The sequence below is a fragment of the Perkinsus marinus genome (assembly GCF_000006405.1).
Source record: "Perkinsus marinus ATCC 50983 genomic scaffold scf_1104296961124, whole genome shotgun sequence".
NCBI classification, from domain to species: Eukaryota; Perkinsozoa; order Perkinsida; family Perkinsidae; genus Perkinsus; species Perkinsus marinus.
This window is the reverse complement of record NW_003205853.1, coordinates 243817-259237: the sequence shown is the minus strand read 5'-3', so window position 1 is coordinate 259237 and position 15421 is coordinate 243817. Positions and strand designations below refer to the sequence as shown.

The following is a 15421-nucleotide window of genomic DNA, read 5'->3' as shown; positions in this document are numbered from 1 at the left end:
GCCTTTATCCTCGAAAACAGGCTGTTAGGACGCTCAGCTTTCACAAGCTATATTTTTAAGGAAATTTTCATCCTAATGGTAAAGTACCTCGGGGGGGTACTTTACGTGTAGTGCACTTTATTGCACGAAAGTACAATTCGAATTCCCAACACAGCCGCTACTTTGAATATGGTTTGTGTTATTGAAGAACTGTTGTGCGAGCTAAGCTATGAGGTTTCTAGTGGTAGTCTTTTTGATTGATTCTGGTGATGAATCTACAATTTCTTTTAATGTCAACCTTAGCACAGAGAATCGACGCTGCTACGGTACCGGTGGAGGAGTTACGCATTAAGGCCAAAGTGGACGATGAGTTATGGCAAGGGTTGGTGGCTACATTGACGAAGGACAATGGTGGTATAGAAACGGTGGCTGATCTTGGTTTCTGCCATCCTTGGGATATCCAGGAGGCGCTAAATGAAGTTGAATCAGCATTAGATAGGTCAAGACTTGCGGTGTTATTCGACTTATGCCGTAATGAATGTGGTCTCCCGTGTAGTTTGGTTACAACAGAGATCGAGAAAGGTGGTGGCACTAAAGATGGTCCTAAGGCTTCAGAAGGTGAGAGTCGAGTGAAGTCTAGTCAGTATATTGATGGTTTGGCGGATGGTTCGTTTTCCCTTATTACACAACAAGCATATGAGCAGTATCTTACGACATTGAGAGCCAAGTTAAACTTGGCCAAACTTGGCAAGTTTGGTGAGGTATCCGATGAGTCCATTCCAAGTCGAGAGCAACTGTCGGGGTTGAAGAGTTTGGTCGAAGCGGGAAATATCCCGTTTGTGGATCTATATATGTTTACTGGAAACCAGCGGGAAAGACTAAGGTCGATACGGCAAGCTGCGTTGAGGGTGGACGAAGATGGGAAAATTCGACGAGCTACATTGAGTCGTATTCCTACAGACTCGGAATGGGCTACAAATTTTCGTATCTATTCTATGGGGCTCATTATGTTGGGAGTAGCACAACATGCGGATATGCTCAAGTATGCGGAGGCGATCAGTCGTTTATTTAAGGTTTATGGTACAACCTATTGGCCCCAAGTATATGCGGCTGACGTGCACCTACGATCGGTGAGGCTGGTGAGATACAAGAAATCTAATAATACCTGGGGTGGTGCTTATGCCGCTAGCGTTGGGGACTCTGCGTTCTGGATGGAACGTGTTGATAGGGTGGTATTCCAGTTACAGAGAGCTAGCAAGGAGACTTCGACTACAACGCCGTCGAGAGCATCCGGGAAACGAACTAGGCCATCTAGAAGCGAGCAGGTGTGCTATGACTACCAAGGTGGCCGTTGTTCGGGCGAACCATGCCCGAATGGACGCAGACATATCTGTATTAAATGTCGAGAGGTGCATCCTTTGCCGCGAGGCAATAGGGATTGCAGGAAGATGCCGGCGGCTAGTAAGGTTACGTTGGTGACGTCGAAGGATCAGAAACTCCGGGAAGGAGCTACAGGGTCTGATCGTGGTGCACAAGGCCAGCCTCTGGTGAAGAAGTTGAGATCAGACTGACAGGAACCGGTGGTGGAATGTGCGATGGATTCGGTGACGAATGAGGCTATTCATGGAAAGGTGTCTATACTGGATGAACAGCTGAGGGTCTCATCGACTTGTCCATTGCTAGGAGGTTTGCGGAAGCCTTATTTATCTACTATCTGGCTGCCTCATGGCAGAGTCTTATTTAAGCATATTAGGGAACAGTCTGAGATTATTTTATCATCAGAAGGTGTGGTCGATGCGTTACTCAACGAGGAGGACCCCTTATTGTGTCCGCTAGTGTCAGACGCTATTGACAAGGCATTGGCGATATTACTTCGGGTAACCGAAAGTCCTACAGAAGCAGGAAGACCGTCACACCAACACTCTACCGTCAAGGGTCTTCTTCTTCAGAGGTTGGTGTCTATGTGTGGTGATTGGGATACTGAGGTGCCGAGATGGTTCATTGAGGGTGCCCCGGTTGGTCTGGCTGGTGAAATTGGGTACTGTAATATTTTTCCGTTGGATAGGAAGGTCGAATCCTGTCATGAGGACTCCGAGCAGCTGCAGAAGTTGGAATTCATTTATGGGGAGGATGATTGTTTAAACTTCAGCAATTATCCATCTACTTACGAGCACTTTGACGAAGTCATGAAGGTACTGGAGACCGAAGAAGAATGTGGTTTTTGCAAGATGTGTACATCGTTTGATGAGGTGAAGACGTTGGTACACAGTGATAGCATTGTGCTCACTCCTTTAGCAGCCATTCCCAAATCAAATGGGAAGCTGAGATTGGTTTCTGATTGTAAGGTTAACAATTTGAATGATTATTGCTTCGTAAAGGAGCATATAGAGCTCCCTAGAGTTTTCGATTGGATTGATGATATAGTGGAATTGTCGAAGTTCGCTCATGAAAATAGAGAGGTTGTTGAAGTAGGTGTGATAGACTTTGCAGATGCATTCCGCTCCATTCCTCTACGGATGGATGAGAGGAGGTATCATGTGTTGAAGGTCGGTGATTATTTCGTAGTTTTCTTCTGTCTGTTTTATGGTTTGCGTAGTTCTCCCTTACTGTGGGGAAGAACGGCAGCATTATTGAGTAGATTAGCTCAATTACTTTTTGTTTCATTCACGGCTGTTCCTATTGGTCGGATTGAAACCTTTGTTGACGATCCAGCGGTGTCTGCTAGGGGTCCAACCATACAAGTAGCTCGAAGACGGCTCTGCTTGCCGATTTTGTTGTGGTTAGCGCTTGGCTTTAAATTAAGTTTTCCCAAAAGACAGGTGTCGTTTCCTGTCCGTTGGATAGGCTTCCAAGTATCGAGGTGCGAGACGGGTATGTTGGTAACGTTGCCCCTCGAGAAGATCAAAAGAATTCCGGAGATGGTTAAGCCCCTATTGGTTGAGAAGGCTCGCATATCGACAACTAGTCTGAGAAGTTTATGTGGTCGGTTATCGTTTGCAGCACAAATTGTACCTTATCTCCGAGCATTTGTTGCTCCGTTGTGGTCGAGGCTAGCCGAGGCGGATGCATCACATCAATGCTGGATCACTATTGGCAAGTTGGGGACCTCGTTGAGATGGATCTGGTGCTTCCTGAGCAAGGTGACTGCCAAAGATGCGACGACGGGCGACAATACGACGGATAATTATTTGCGATACTTTCCCATTGATAAGTGGCAACGGGTTAGGTGGTCGCTAGTGGTCGATGCAAGCCCAACTGGTTTGGGAGGTTTCCTCAAAAAGGGAGACGAGATTATATCATGGTTCTCCGACTCTCCGACTGACTATGATTGCTGCAAGTTCAACGCTATCATAGGTGACTGTCGGTGGCAGTCGGTATGGGAACTTCTATCCGTTTTGGTAGCTATTCGGATGTGGTCGAGTCGGATTCCTGCCAGTGCGAAGATTATATGTCAGTCTGACTCTGTTGCGGCACTGTCAGCAGCTTCGCGGTTGCGGTCGAGGTCCCCAAACTTGAACTGTATCGCTCAGGAGCTGGCTTTACACTGTGCGGTTACGGGTAAATGGTACCAGATCGAGTTTGTTCATCTGCCGGGTGATGATAACCAGATAGCAGATAGTCTCTCAAGGTTATCGGAGGGTAAGTCGGTGCCCTCCTGCTTGATAGGGGTCTCACGGACGATGTGTGAGAAACGAGATGATTCGTTTTGGTTGGTCTCCTAATGATTCGCTCTCCTTGTTGAAATGGAGAGTTGAGTTGATAATATAGAGTTTCATGTTGAGATGTCACTCGGGGGTAGTGAGTGTAGATTCGGGCCTTCTCCCATTTGGGGGAGGCAGAGCTGGTGTGTCCGGCCATAACGGTCGGAAGAAGCGAAACGCCGAGCGTAGACGCCGAAGGGATCTCCAAAGGAAGGTTCACAAGAAGGTTCAGAGAGTTGTCGCCTCCGCCTTGCCGTGGCCTCGGTTGATCGCCATGTTATCTGTCAAGGAGCCCTTGACCAACGACGAACTGGCTGCTGATGGGCTACCGACAAAAATGCCGATTCCCGACTCTTGGCTACCCCCGGTTCCACGGCCTGGCGATATTGGAACGTTATGGCCCCCGAGTGGAGTCACTACAGACGATATGGTCGACGATGATATCTCTGGTGCCCTTAGATTCGCGGTCCCCGACCTCACTGATGAGGTCCCTCGTGTTATACTTCCATCTATTGACCTTTTCTGTGTATCCCAATAAAAAAAGATTTGCTAAATTATGTAATGAGTATTCTGATTTATTTTCTTCCCGTCCTGGGAAATGCGATTCCGTTGAGCATGCTATACCATTGAAGTCAGACAAGCCCTTTTCCCAGAAACCACGACCGATAGTCGAACTTCACAACAAGGGCAGACCTTCGTAGAAGGGCAGCCGAGTGAGAAGGATCAAAAGGGAGTTGTGACTCTACTTATCCTAAGTTCATGATCACACAGTGCGCATACGTGCATAGCGCGATCGATGGCGAGCGAATATAAGTGATCAGACGATAACGATTACAAGGGCGAGCGCGTAGGGCGCGATCCCTACAAAAAATCTTACAACTATTAACAAAACTCTTTACCAAGTTCGATACTTATCTGAAGCTTATAAGCTTCGAATGAAACTCTTTACAAATGCTAATCTTCGGTAGAGTCAAGCCTTTTTTTACTGCAAGACCCCTCCATATCAGAAGACGTTAAGATCCATAATGGTCCATTACTGGATCATTCATTACGCGTATCAGTTGATAATAAAAGTGGTTTTATCTGTTAAATCTGCTGAATGGTGCCTTGTGGCACTATCTTTGTCGGATTCTTATTTAGTTTATATCAAGTATAAAATGGTGGGGTGGTAGAGTTTGCGGCTGTTGTTCGACCGATCCAGGTTCGATTCGTAGCTGTATAACGTTTTACGTTGTGTTTAATTGCCGTTAGGAGTCCTAATATCCTCAGTTAGCACATCCTTACGTTAGGTAAGGACGTCTTTAAGTATAGGATCCTAACGTTAGGTAAGGAAAATCTTGTGAAATAGCCTTAGTTAGGTAAGGACGTCCTAAGGTTAAAATCCTATACGTAAAGACGTCCTAATCTAAGGACGCTTGTGAAATAGGCCCCTGATTTTTCATCGCTTCCTTGCTCAGAGCTCACGAATCTTAACCTGTACTCAAAGTGATGCATCTCGCTCAGTAACTGGGTTCATCCCTCTCATGCATCGGAGTTATGAGCTGATTTTACTCAGAATCTGCCTCTTGCATCAGGATCCGCAAATGGCACCACAGCACGCATACGTTCTATCGATTGAAGAAGCACGCATGAGCTGAAACCTGCAGCCTCCGAGTTGTGACAGGGCGCGTGTCGACTCTAGAGTGCCATTTAGGAACTGCGGAGGATGACACGCAAGGTACACTAAGGACACTCAGGTCGTAAAGCTTCTGGCGAATCCACCGAGGCTTGCTACCTGGAGTGCTCCTACGACCTACATCGGAGACCTCGGTTAAAAAATATAATACGCTTAACATACACTTCTCCAGGTTGTCAAGGCAGTCTGGCTTGTGTGACTAGCTTGGCAGCTTGAAGGACTCAGGCGCTCCCTCGTGTCCGCAGCAATTGTGCCAATCGCCGTCCCGAACCAACCAGCCTTCGTCGAAAGACAACTCTCTGGTGCGGTTTCAGCCACGGAGAAGCTATGCTTTTCATGAGCAAACAGTACAGCGCACAGACCGTCGACTGCGATGCTCCCTTTTCGCGTATGGATGCTCTATGAAGTACCTTCGGGCTGCGAAGTTCGGAAGTACTTTAAAGACGCGCCGTAAGCTTAGGAAGTGTGGCTTCCGAAACAGCCTTATCCTAATAAGCTCTCCTAACGTGCTTACCGGCGATTTTCTCAAGGTAAATCTCCTTATGTCCTTATTCCTTATTCTAACCTTCGAAGGACTACTTCGAAGTCTCGGTATCCGTTCATTGACTTTCTTCGCGGACTCTGCCTATCATTTGTGATTGCTTTCAACATACTCATACTTTGCCGAGAGGGCAGGCTACTACCTTCCGAGAGATGGGTCGACAAATCATTCGGATTACCTATACTTGAATATGTGAAGTTCATACTATACTTCATCGTGGCCTTTACTGCAAGTTATGGGGGCTTCATCATCATCTCCTAGATGGCGTATATCATGTAAGACTCGCTCATCTTGCTACTACCAATTGAGAGGCTTCAGTCTCGTTGAAACTGCTGTCGCTCGCACGAACTTCGAGTTATTGACAGAATGCTAAATGCGTGTGTTGGTGCATGTTCTCGGATACTCCTGCATTCTGTCGGCCATTATCTCCGTAGGAAGCTAGCCCCTTCCCCTAGCGTTTGTTCACCTTCCGACTGGACTACTCCACATAAGATAAATGAACATGACAGCACTGAATTGATTCAGAATGGTGGAGATACAAGTAGCATCATCACTCAGCCTTGCGCAGAGCTTCAACGACCGCTTGGGGGTCTCCTTCAGCTTCCTCGTTGACAGCCAACGACATCTTCTTCTAACTACTGCTAGTCTTATCATCGGCTCGTTTACTGGATAGAAAACTGACCACCTTGGAGTTGCCAACGACACATAAGGTCATCAAAGTCTGACCACACACCCGTCATTAAATGAGACCAACTGATGCTGTCCGCCACCTCAAGGTTCGCATCATGTTACAGCAACAGCAGACCACAAGGATAGAAGGGTAAATCCAATTAAAGAGGCTCCCATATGCAGGCTGCATAATGCAGCGTTGTCACAACGCTGAATACGGACTTGCACAACGCCGTTATGCATTTCGACTCGACACTGTACATGTTTCGGCTGCTGTCATTACCCCTCGAGTCCTCAGCACTGATATCAATCGCCGTACTGCTACCTCGTCAACCACTTGTAGAGTTCTCATAAGGGCTTTGAGTCCGTATCGAGACCCAATCCAGTGGGTGGCAGTACCTCACTGTTGTTCGGTTCGCTTTAGTACTGTGAAACTTCACTGAATGCTTGTCCGCGGTTATCAACATAGCCATGTTAAAGGGCCCTTCCCAGGAGGTTGATACTAAACTGTACACAACTCTGCTTGGGTTCATGAATATTTCCCAAAGGATAGTAAATGAAATTGAGATAAGTCATAACTATATGAATCGTGAATGTGTTACGAAGAAAGGCGTCTACTCCTGAGAGGTCCCCATTGCCGTCCTCGAGGACTTAACATACTCCAACAGCCTCAAGTGGTCTAGAGTGGGTCCCATCGGGCTCTGTGGATCTGAGCAGAGTTAGTCTATCACGAAGTAGCCGAGGTGTGGTATGACCTGCAAAGTCAGAGGCCCACCGTGCAGGGCTGTGAATACTTCGACTAATGACGGGCAGCACCGGCACGTTGATAGCAACTTTATGGTCCTTCAGATGGAGCTCGCGCTTTACTGCAAGCTGGTGTTCACATATGCGTTGGGTGTCTTCGAGGTCACTGACGAGGGACTGCGGTACAGCAGCACGTCTGAGCAACGTGGGCGTGCCGGGACCACAAGAATTAGAGTACCCAGTGGAAGCGTGAGCATTGGCAGGAGATACCGATGAAGTACTCTCGTTCACACCTAGAACCAGCACTATGGGAGGTCTCGAGAACACCTACTACTTGGAATACCACTACTGCCAGAACGGGAGGGTACATCCAGAATGGGACTCTGAAGATTTTGCCAATGGTGTGAACCCGTCTACAGTCTACCTACTGCAATGTTGATAGTAGAAGTAAGCCAAGGCATCCCCGGGACGCTGTATGATCTCGGCTTCAACACGTTGCTCGTTTCCATTCTCGTTATGCTACGAAACAGTATGAACAAACTCCAACGCAACCACTTCCAGGAGAGAAAACAGGAAAACTGTACTGCCGGTAGACCTTCCCATGAGGCAATATCATATCACTAGTAGTGATTCACTACTACTACTACTACGACTACTACTACTACCACAATGGTAATTACTACTGTTGACTTCTCTGTCCTGGTGGTGTTGGAGCCTCCAACTTGGAGGAGCCCCTGCAGGTGGAGCTGCTGTTGCATGTGCTGGTAGCACTGCTGATAATACTGTTGGTAACATTAATACATCTGCTACTACTGCCTCTTCCACCTCCCCAACAACTTACCTTCACTATACGACGATCCCTTACCTCACTCAGTCAGCAGAGTGCAGACTACATCAAGATTATTCACATTCGAGCATGGCCATTGGAGGCATAATATGCAGAGTAATTGTTGATGTCTATATTCATGTCCGCGTCTTTGTGGGGAACCACTGCCCCCAAGGAACGTTGATTGCCACCTCCCACAGTCAATGGTATACCAAATGGACCACCAACATGGTCAGCTAGGCTTTAAGACATCATTTCTATCCTCCCCCGAGGAATCGGCGATTCCGCATACGGCGACGATCAACTCACATAGTACCCTACCACCTAGGGTCCCCCATGCATGTTCCGCTGATCTGTTCCTCTACTATTATCATGAGTCCGAACCGTCTTGTTGGGAGAGAGTAACAGGAGAGAGTGTTGTCGGATACAACTACAGATGGTGGTAAAATATGTATGTGCTCATTCAAAGTTTTATTATAGAACTTCTATAGACATCTCCTTAGCTTTACGACGCCTCTTGCGATTCGATTTCACATACGAGACTCCACCCTAGGAACAGTATGGGAATATATGTTTGGTTTCCTCAACTGAGCTCGTAGGTTTCCTCACTATTTTATGAAAAATCACACGAGTTTGGGTATAAGTATACAAAAATTGTACTCAACCATGTACTCGAAGATTCATCAACCTCGCCCGCCCGACAGTTTTGATATATCACTCATCAATTCAGAAGCATGACTAAGAAAAAAAAGTATCTCTCATCCTAAACTACTTGAGTTAACTATGTCCGCTCCCAAAGAAGAGTATAATCATCCGAGAACGAAGAATGACGACGACGGCAACACCGAGTCCGATCATAGACGTTCCAGGCGACTCGCAGGAGGAGAAGCTACTCCCAGGAGTCTACCAGTGAAGAGGAGGAAACCAAGCAGCGAACACAGCTCTCCTCGAGACCATGCTATCAAGGCATCCGCCGGCGAGTCCCTCGCGGGGGATGTTGCCGGTGAACAGCAACCGCCTCAGCTTCCGTTGGTGAAGACCACTCCAAGGCATTCCCAAGGAACGGTCCCCTCTAGTGAAGAACATCTAGCAGAAGCTCACGGTCACGAGCAGTCGGTCTCCAAGCCGGTTGTATCAGACAACACAATTCCCATAGAGTCCTCTCGAAGTCCCTCGGTCAACACTTCACCAAAATCTTCGCTTAGAACCGATATCTTCGAGGGTCAACGGCTTGCACAAGATCAAATCATCAGGAACCCTTTGGATGGGCCCTTTAGAACTGGTATTCTTGGTGATCAACATTTTCCACAAGTTCACACCTGCAAGACCTCACACGACCAGCCCCACGAACGTGGCTGTGCTCTGTCTCAACAGTCTCTCGAAGCTCATGTAACGAGTCACCCTCCGAGCCAATCTCTCGGAGCAGGTATCTTCGGTGGTCAACACCCTCCGCAAGTTCGACCCTACAATACCCCTCACGATCAGCCGCAGGATCGTGGTGGTGCTCTATCTCAACAGTTTCCCGGAACACTTACAACTGCCAGCCCTCCAAATCAGCCCTTGGGGGCCGGTATCTTCGGTGGTCAACACCCTCCGCAAGTTCGACCCTACAATACTCCTCACGATCAGCCGCAGGAACGTGGTGGTGCTCTATCTCAACAGCCCTTCGGAGCTCTTGCAATTGTCAACCCTTCGAACCAACCCTTCGGAGCCGGTATCTTCGGTGGTCAACCTCCCCAACAAGTTCAAACCTACAAGTCCTCTCACGACCAGCCGAACGAAAGTGGCTGTGTCGCGCCTCTACAGTATTCCGGAGCCCTTACAACTGCCAACCCTCCAAATCAGCCCTTTGGAAGTGGTATAGTCGGAGGTCAACAGTCAACTCTTCCAAGTCCTACCTTCGGAGTCGGTGGTTACAGTAATCAACATTCATTACAAGCCGGCATTGCAGCTGCTCCCTACCACTACAGTCCTGGTATCACTGGTGTTGAAGGGATCCCAGCCCCGCAGGCGTTGGGAGCCACTCGTTTCCCATACAGTACTCCTGGCCTTGGCAACTACGGCTCGCAAGGTGGCCCACAAGGCACATGGCTCTACCAGCTTCCGGGGTATCAATTCGGATCTCCTTCCGGTTATCCTCCTGGAATCCAACCCGCCGGCGCTAGCAATGTGGCTCAACATCCACAGTCTGTGTTGGCGGGGCTACACTCAGTACCGATGCATTACAGCCCCATCAGTGGCTCTCCCAACCAGTTTGGTAACTACCAGCAAAATGTCGGTGGTTTTCCGGATATGCTATCTACAGCAGAAATGGAGGCTATTGATAAGAGAGTTCCCTTCCTCTGTGAAACCTGGCGTAAACGAGGAGGCAAGGTCTTCACTGGGTTTGACGCTCAAATCAGCTTGGCCGCCCATCTTCAACAGTGGTACGAGTTCTGTGCTATCCAGTGGGTCCACGAGTTGGAGCCCTTAGCGGTTCGGGTATTCCTCTCCGAGACTATCAGCCCGACTCTTGCACTCGCTATCAAACAGCAGAACTGTGGACCGGTGTATATGAACTCCCGAGACTACTACCGGCGATTGTTCATGAACGCCATCAACTACCTGCGGGCCAATTACAGTCAGGTGTCTCACATTACCGCTCTGATCCAGAAACTGTTATCTGCTCAGCAAGGTTCGCAGGGTCTCAACCAGCACCTTGACCAGCTCACTGAGTACCTAAAGGAACTTCGGCACTCAGGGTCGGCAAATATTCACACGACCCATGTCTCTCAAGCAGTGCAAAGATCGTTTGTGAATCCATACAGAGATTGGTACTACGAAGAGGTCCGCCGCAAGGATCCCTTCGGAAATATTAACCGGTACGAGGATATCTTCGACATCTTCAATGCCATGCGGTACAAGTCTTACTCTCTGGAAGGACCTCCGACATCTCACGGAGACCCTATGTACTACACCAATACCCCTTCAACGGGTGAGGTGCCGCTTCTTCCAAGTCAAGCTCCCAGTTCTACTAAAAGAGCTATCAATGGTGGTACCGACAAGCCTACATTTTGCCGAAGATGCTCAGCACCAGACCACCCAACAAAAGAATGTCGAGCTCCCAAGCCCAAGAATGCAGAGCACCGATGTCACTGTGGCTCCAGCAAACATCGACCAAATATGTGTCCCATTCCCATGAAGGACATTCATTGTGAAAGGTGTGGTGATGATTCTCGAGTTCCTAAGCATCGCTCGGGAATGTGCCCAATCGGCTATGATGAGCTCCTCAAGAAGAAGACTACTGCTGAAACTCAGGTTAAAACTACTCCAGATACCACAAACTACATGGGCATGGAGACTTGCTTTGTGACCTTGGATTCACCGATCTCTCCCGAGGTCTACTATGGTACCGAAGGAGTGGTTCTTAACTGCAATGGTTGCAACTATATTGAAGAGGCCTGTGGTGAGCCCCAAACATTGAGAGAGGTCGGAACCGCCCCCGTGAAGGACCCTAATCGCACAGCCCAAGATCAATGCTACACCACTAGGCAGAGTCGCCATGGGAGTCCAAGCGAGGACGATCAGTATTGTGAACGTGGAAGCCAGCCTGTTTCGACGGCCATCTGCATCGCTCCTAACAACCACTTGATCAAAGTCATACTTGATAGCGGTGCGGGCAAGAACTATGGTCGACTCAGCTTTGTTCAAGGTCTTGCTTTCATCGAAGGGGTCCAACTGTTATGGGAAGAGGCTTCTTCTACTGAAACGGCTGCCCAAAGTGCTAATGGGGGTCTCTTGGAGGTCCAGCACGTAGCTTACCTAAGCTGCTGGCCCCCGCGGAGACCACAAGGCAAAGCTTGGCTGAAAATATATTGCGTGACGAATCTTACACCTAATCTACTGTTAGGAGTGTCGGGCTTAAGAGCTCTTCGTATATCGATGAGGTTCAGTCCAACGGGTATCACTGCAATGTCAGGAACGGCGGATGACCAGCATGCAGATCGCATCGAAGAACTCCCAGCAAAAAGGCTACATTGTGCTAATAACTATGTCGGTGAAGAGTTTTGCCTGTTCGACTCGGTCAACTACCTGGCCCTGCTGATAGATGACGCAGAACACCCCTCAAATGGTTCACTATCAGCTATTTCCTTGGATGACGACTATACCTTCGACATGTGGAGGCCCGTTGACATTAATAACGTGGCCGAGCTGCGACTACCCCCTAGAGGAGCATCGCTCGTCGAGGCTCTACGGCATAGGAACTGCACTTTCAGGGGCTTCCTGAAGGAACGGTGTAAGGAAGGGCATACGGTCTATAGGTTCCTCCACGACTTTGTATGGCATCCTCACCGTCCTCTGCCCAATGCCCACAACTTGAGAGAGGCCAAATCTCGAGCTGTGAATCTCAAGAGGTCGCTGTCAGCGACTCGCTGAAGCGCAGAGGGTATGACTATGACTATGAGAAGGTCTTCGAGGAGTATCTGAGCCAGGGTCATATAACTGAGATCTCAGCAACGGAAGCTTCAAACCACTACTTCACCCCCCACTTTCCGGTATACAAGACTTCTCCGCAAATTGGAGAGGGTTCTGGGTCATCGAGGAAGACTCGAGTACGACCTGTCTACGACTGGAGAGCATCTAACTCCCTCCAGTGCGAACCACCCATACTGGATAAACGACTTTGGCCGGCCCTGTTGATCACCCGCTGCTACAAGTTCGTTACCTGGGCGGATCTGAAGCAAGCGTACCTATTCTGCAGAATGCCCGAGAGGACGCGAAAAGTTCACAGCTTTGTGGTGGCCTATGACGACCCGGAGAGGGTGAAGGAAGAGGGCTGTGTATTCCGCTTCTACAAGTTCAATGGTCTCCCGATGGGTCCTTCGAGCAGTCCAAGCGCAATGCAGGTGTCATCGGGGCTAATGGTGGTCCTCAGCAACGAGAAGACACAGAACCGTCTCCAAGGAGTCTCCAGAGCATTCCCCTCACGGACACGGGCACCGCTACAGGATGCTGTAGAGTCTCTATCGGTTGAAGATGAAGAAGTCTATGGTCTGGAGGCGCCACGTTCGAGCAAGGCTGCGCTACGCTATGCTGAAATTCTTGAAGAAACAAAAGTGACCGTCTTACCGCGACCTTCAACCGACAACATTATCGTGGATGCTATTAATGATCGCCGAAGCCACTCAGCAACCATGTTCAAAGAGGGTATGGACAGAGCTAAGTTCATGGACGACTGGGTGCTCGGTGCTGAGACGGCAAATCAGATCCGAGCTATGTATGAAGAAGACTTGGAGACTACTACTACTTTTGGTCACATCATTCACCCCTCGAAGACCAAACACAATACTGACAGCTCTTGTGCTGAAGGGTTAGGTATCATTTGGGAAGGTTCTAACGACACTATCAAGGCTAAAAGTGTGGACGTTGACAGTCTACGAGACCATGTAACTAGAAACGGCCAGATTACTGTCAGAGAGACCTTGAGCTATCTCCACACAGCACATGATCCTTTTGGGATTCATGGTTGGATCACTCATGGAGTTAAAGTGATTTTGAGGCAGGCCTTCGTCTCCAACAAGCAGATGGACGACCACTTGAGCGTGGAGGACAGCCGTAGGGTCTATGAGTTGTTGGATACTTACAACAGCAACATCAGCTCAAGGCTCACACCTCGCTTCATCGATACCAGGCGGCACCTGACTGTGTACACCGATGCCTCGGCTATCGGCCTAGCTGTCTTTATAACCAGCTCATCGGTTACCCAACCGCTACTCTGCTGTGATCGATTGGTACCGCTTCATCAGTGCCGATTCTCTATTGTCCGAAAGGAGCATTTGGCATTGGAACTAGGTCTCCAACTGACGGCGGCACTGCTACCAGATCTGCCCTTCAGCGAGTCACGCATTGTTCACGTATGTGTAGACTCACTAATCGTGGTTCAACGGATCCAGCGCGCCCTGAAGATTCTCTCATCGACGGAAGAGGTAAGGCCGAGGGTGCCCAAGACATGGTCTAGGTGGGAGTATCTCCACTCTCTATCGGCGGCGCGGTGGCTCCGCGCAATTGCAGCGGCACTTGGTGACGACCCACACACGGATAACTTCCAGAAGGTCAAGTTGGTACACTGTCCGTCGGCAAATAACCTTGCTGACCCGTACACGCGAGGTTATGATCCTCAAGAGCTCGACTCTGAGACTGCGCAAAGATGGCTTACTACGTTGACTGAGGGGGGTTCGACCTTCCCGGAAGGAGCTGATCCCACCCGGGACGTCTTCACCATCACTGAATCAAGCGAGGAGGCGAGTTCCCTAGATTTGGCGGAGAGTATCTATAGTTGGATTGTGGCTAAGCAGCAAGACGACCCGCTCTGCCGGTTCATCCGCTACCTCAAAAATGACATCGAGGAGGCGCCTGAGGAGATCGACATTGAGAATTTCAACGCCGCCGACCGATGCAAGATCAAGGCTTTGTACTGCATCAACACGGAGGAAAACCAACCGGTAGTGAGGCTACAAATTGGTCGTGACGCCGAGTCCAACAATGAGGGATTATTACTTGTCCCTCCTGGGGCCCGCCAGAAGGTCCTCATCAGCTTCCACTGTTACTCGTGTCACCGGAACTCCAAATTCCAGTATGCGAAGATGGCCGAGTTCTATTATTGGAAGGGGATTCGACGGGACGTTCGAGCCTTCTGCAGATCGTGTCCAGCCTGCCAGCAAGCCAAGGGCCATGGGTCATCGGTGGATGAGGAGGTCCTATTGAATAGTAGGGTCTACCTTGACGCCAATACTGTCTTGTCTATCGACTGGATTGGTCCCGTAAATGAAACTAACATCCGAGTAGATCTGCCAACGGAGCCTAAGCTGGAGCCTACGAGCCATAGCTTTGTCCCTGTTAGATCCCGTATTAATTAATCACTACCATTGTCTGTGTCGTCCCGTTCGGGCGAGCGAGTTATAGATGAAACGCATGACAATGGAGTGATATTGCTAGAAAAGGTTTGTGTAAGCCCACCAAGGCCCTACACTTGCGTTACAAGGAGTGGTTAATCCTATATGGTGACAGCTGTTGACATCGAGAACGCTGAGACCTACGCTGAGCTTACGAGGCTACGTGGTACCTGTAGAGCTTGCCGCACAAAGAAACTCAAAGAACTGCGTGCTATACGAGCCGATATCTGTTCGGTCTCAATTGATACGAACGAGGACGAACAAGCAGAACTGTTCGAAAGGGAAGCTATCTTGGAGGCTGAAATTAGCTCGATGGCTCGTCTGGCAGATCTATGCTCCACCCGTATTGATTCC

The 15421-nt window shown here is 49.0% G+C and overlaps 5 protein-coding genes across 5 annotated transcripts; 3 read left to right on the top strand and 2 right to left on the bottom strand.

The window, feature by feature from the left end:
• Positions 1-269: 269 nt before the first annotated feature.
• Pmar_PMAR021843 (hypothetical protein) lies at positions 270-4218 on the top strand (the record flags this gene model as incomplete). The annotated part of the gene is made up of 9 exons (XM_002772474.1): positions 270-1526; positions 1929-2017; positions 2045-2086; positions 2129-2228; positions 2325-2447; positions 2576-2613; positions 3206-3333; positions 3382-3618; positions 3788-4218. The coding sequence occupies 9 exons, from the start codon at positions 270-272 to the stop codon at positions 4216-4218; spliced, it is 2445 nt and encodes an 814-aa protein (XP_002772520.1).
• Positions 4219-7340: 3122 nt separating this feature from the next.
• Pmar_PMAR021842 (hypothetical protein) lies at positions 7341-7602 on the bottom strand (the record flags this gene model as incomplete). The annotated part of the gene is made up of 1 exon (XM_002772473.1): positions 7341-7602. A coding segment is annotated over one exon (262 nt), but the record flags the coding sequence as incomplete, so codon positions are not given.
• Positions 7603-7729: 127 nt separating this feature from the next.
• On the bottom strand, positions 7730-8067 carry Pmar_PMAR021841 (hypothetical protein; the record flags this gene model as incomplete). The annotated part of the gene is made up of 2 exons (XM_002772472.1): positions 7730-7828; positions 7993-8067. The coding sequence occupies 2 exons, from the start codon at positions 8065-8067 to the stop codon at positions 7730-7732; spliced, it is 174 nt and encodes a 57-aa protein (XP_002772518.1).
• An 851-nt stretch (positions 8068-8918) lies between these two features.
• Positions 8919-12551, top strand: Pmar_PMAR021840 (hypothetical protein; the record flags this gene model as incomplete). Its single annotated transcript, XM_002772471.1, has 2 exons — positions 8919-11895; positions 12025-12551. The coding sequence occupies 2 exons, from the start codon at positions 8919-8921 to the stop codon at positions 12549-12551; spliced, it is 3504 nt and encodes a 1167-aa protein (XP_002772517.1).
• Positions 12552-12877: 326 nt separating this feature from the next.
• Pmar_PMAR021839 (hypothetical protein) lies at positions 12878-15031 on the top strand (the record flags this gene model as incomplete). Its single annotated transcript, XM_002772470.1, has 1 exon — positions 12878-15031. One exon carries the CDS (start codon positions 12878-12880, stop codon positions 15029-15031), a length of 2154 nt encoding a protein of 717 aa, XP_002772516.1.
• Positions 15032-15421: the final 390 nt, after the last annotated feature.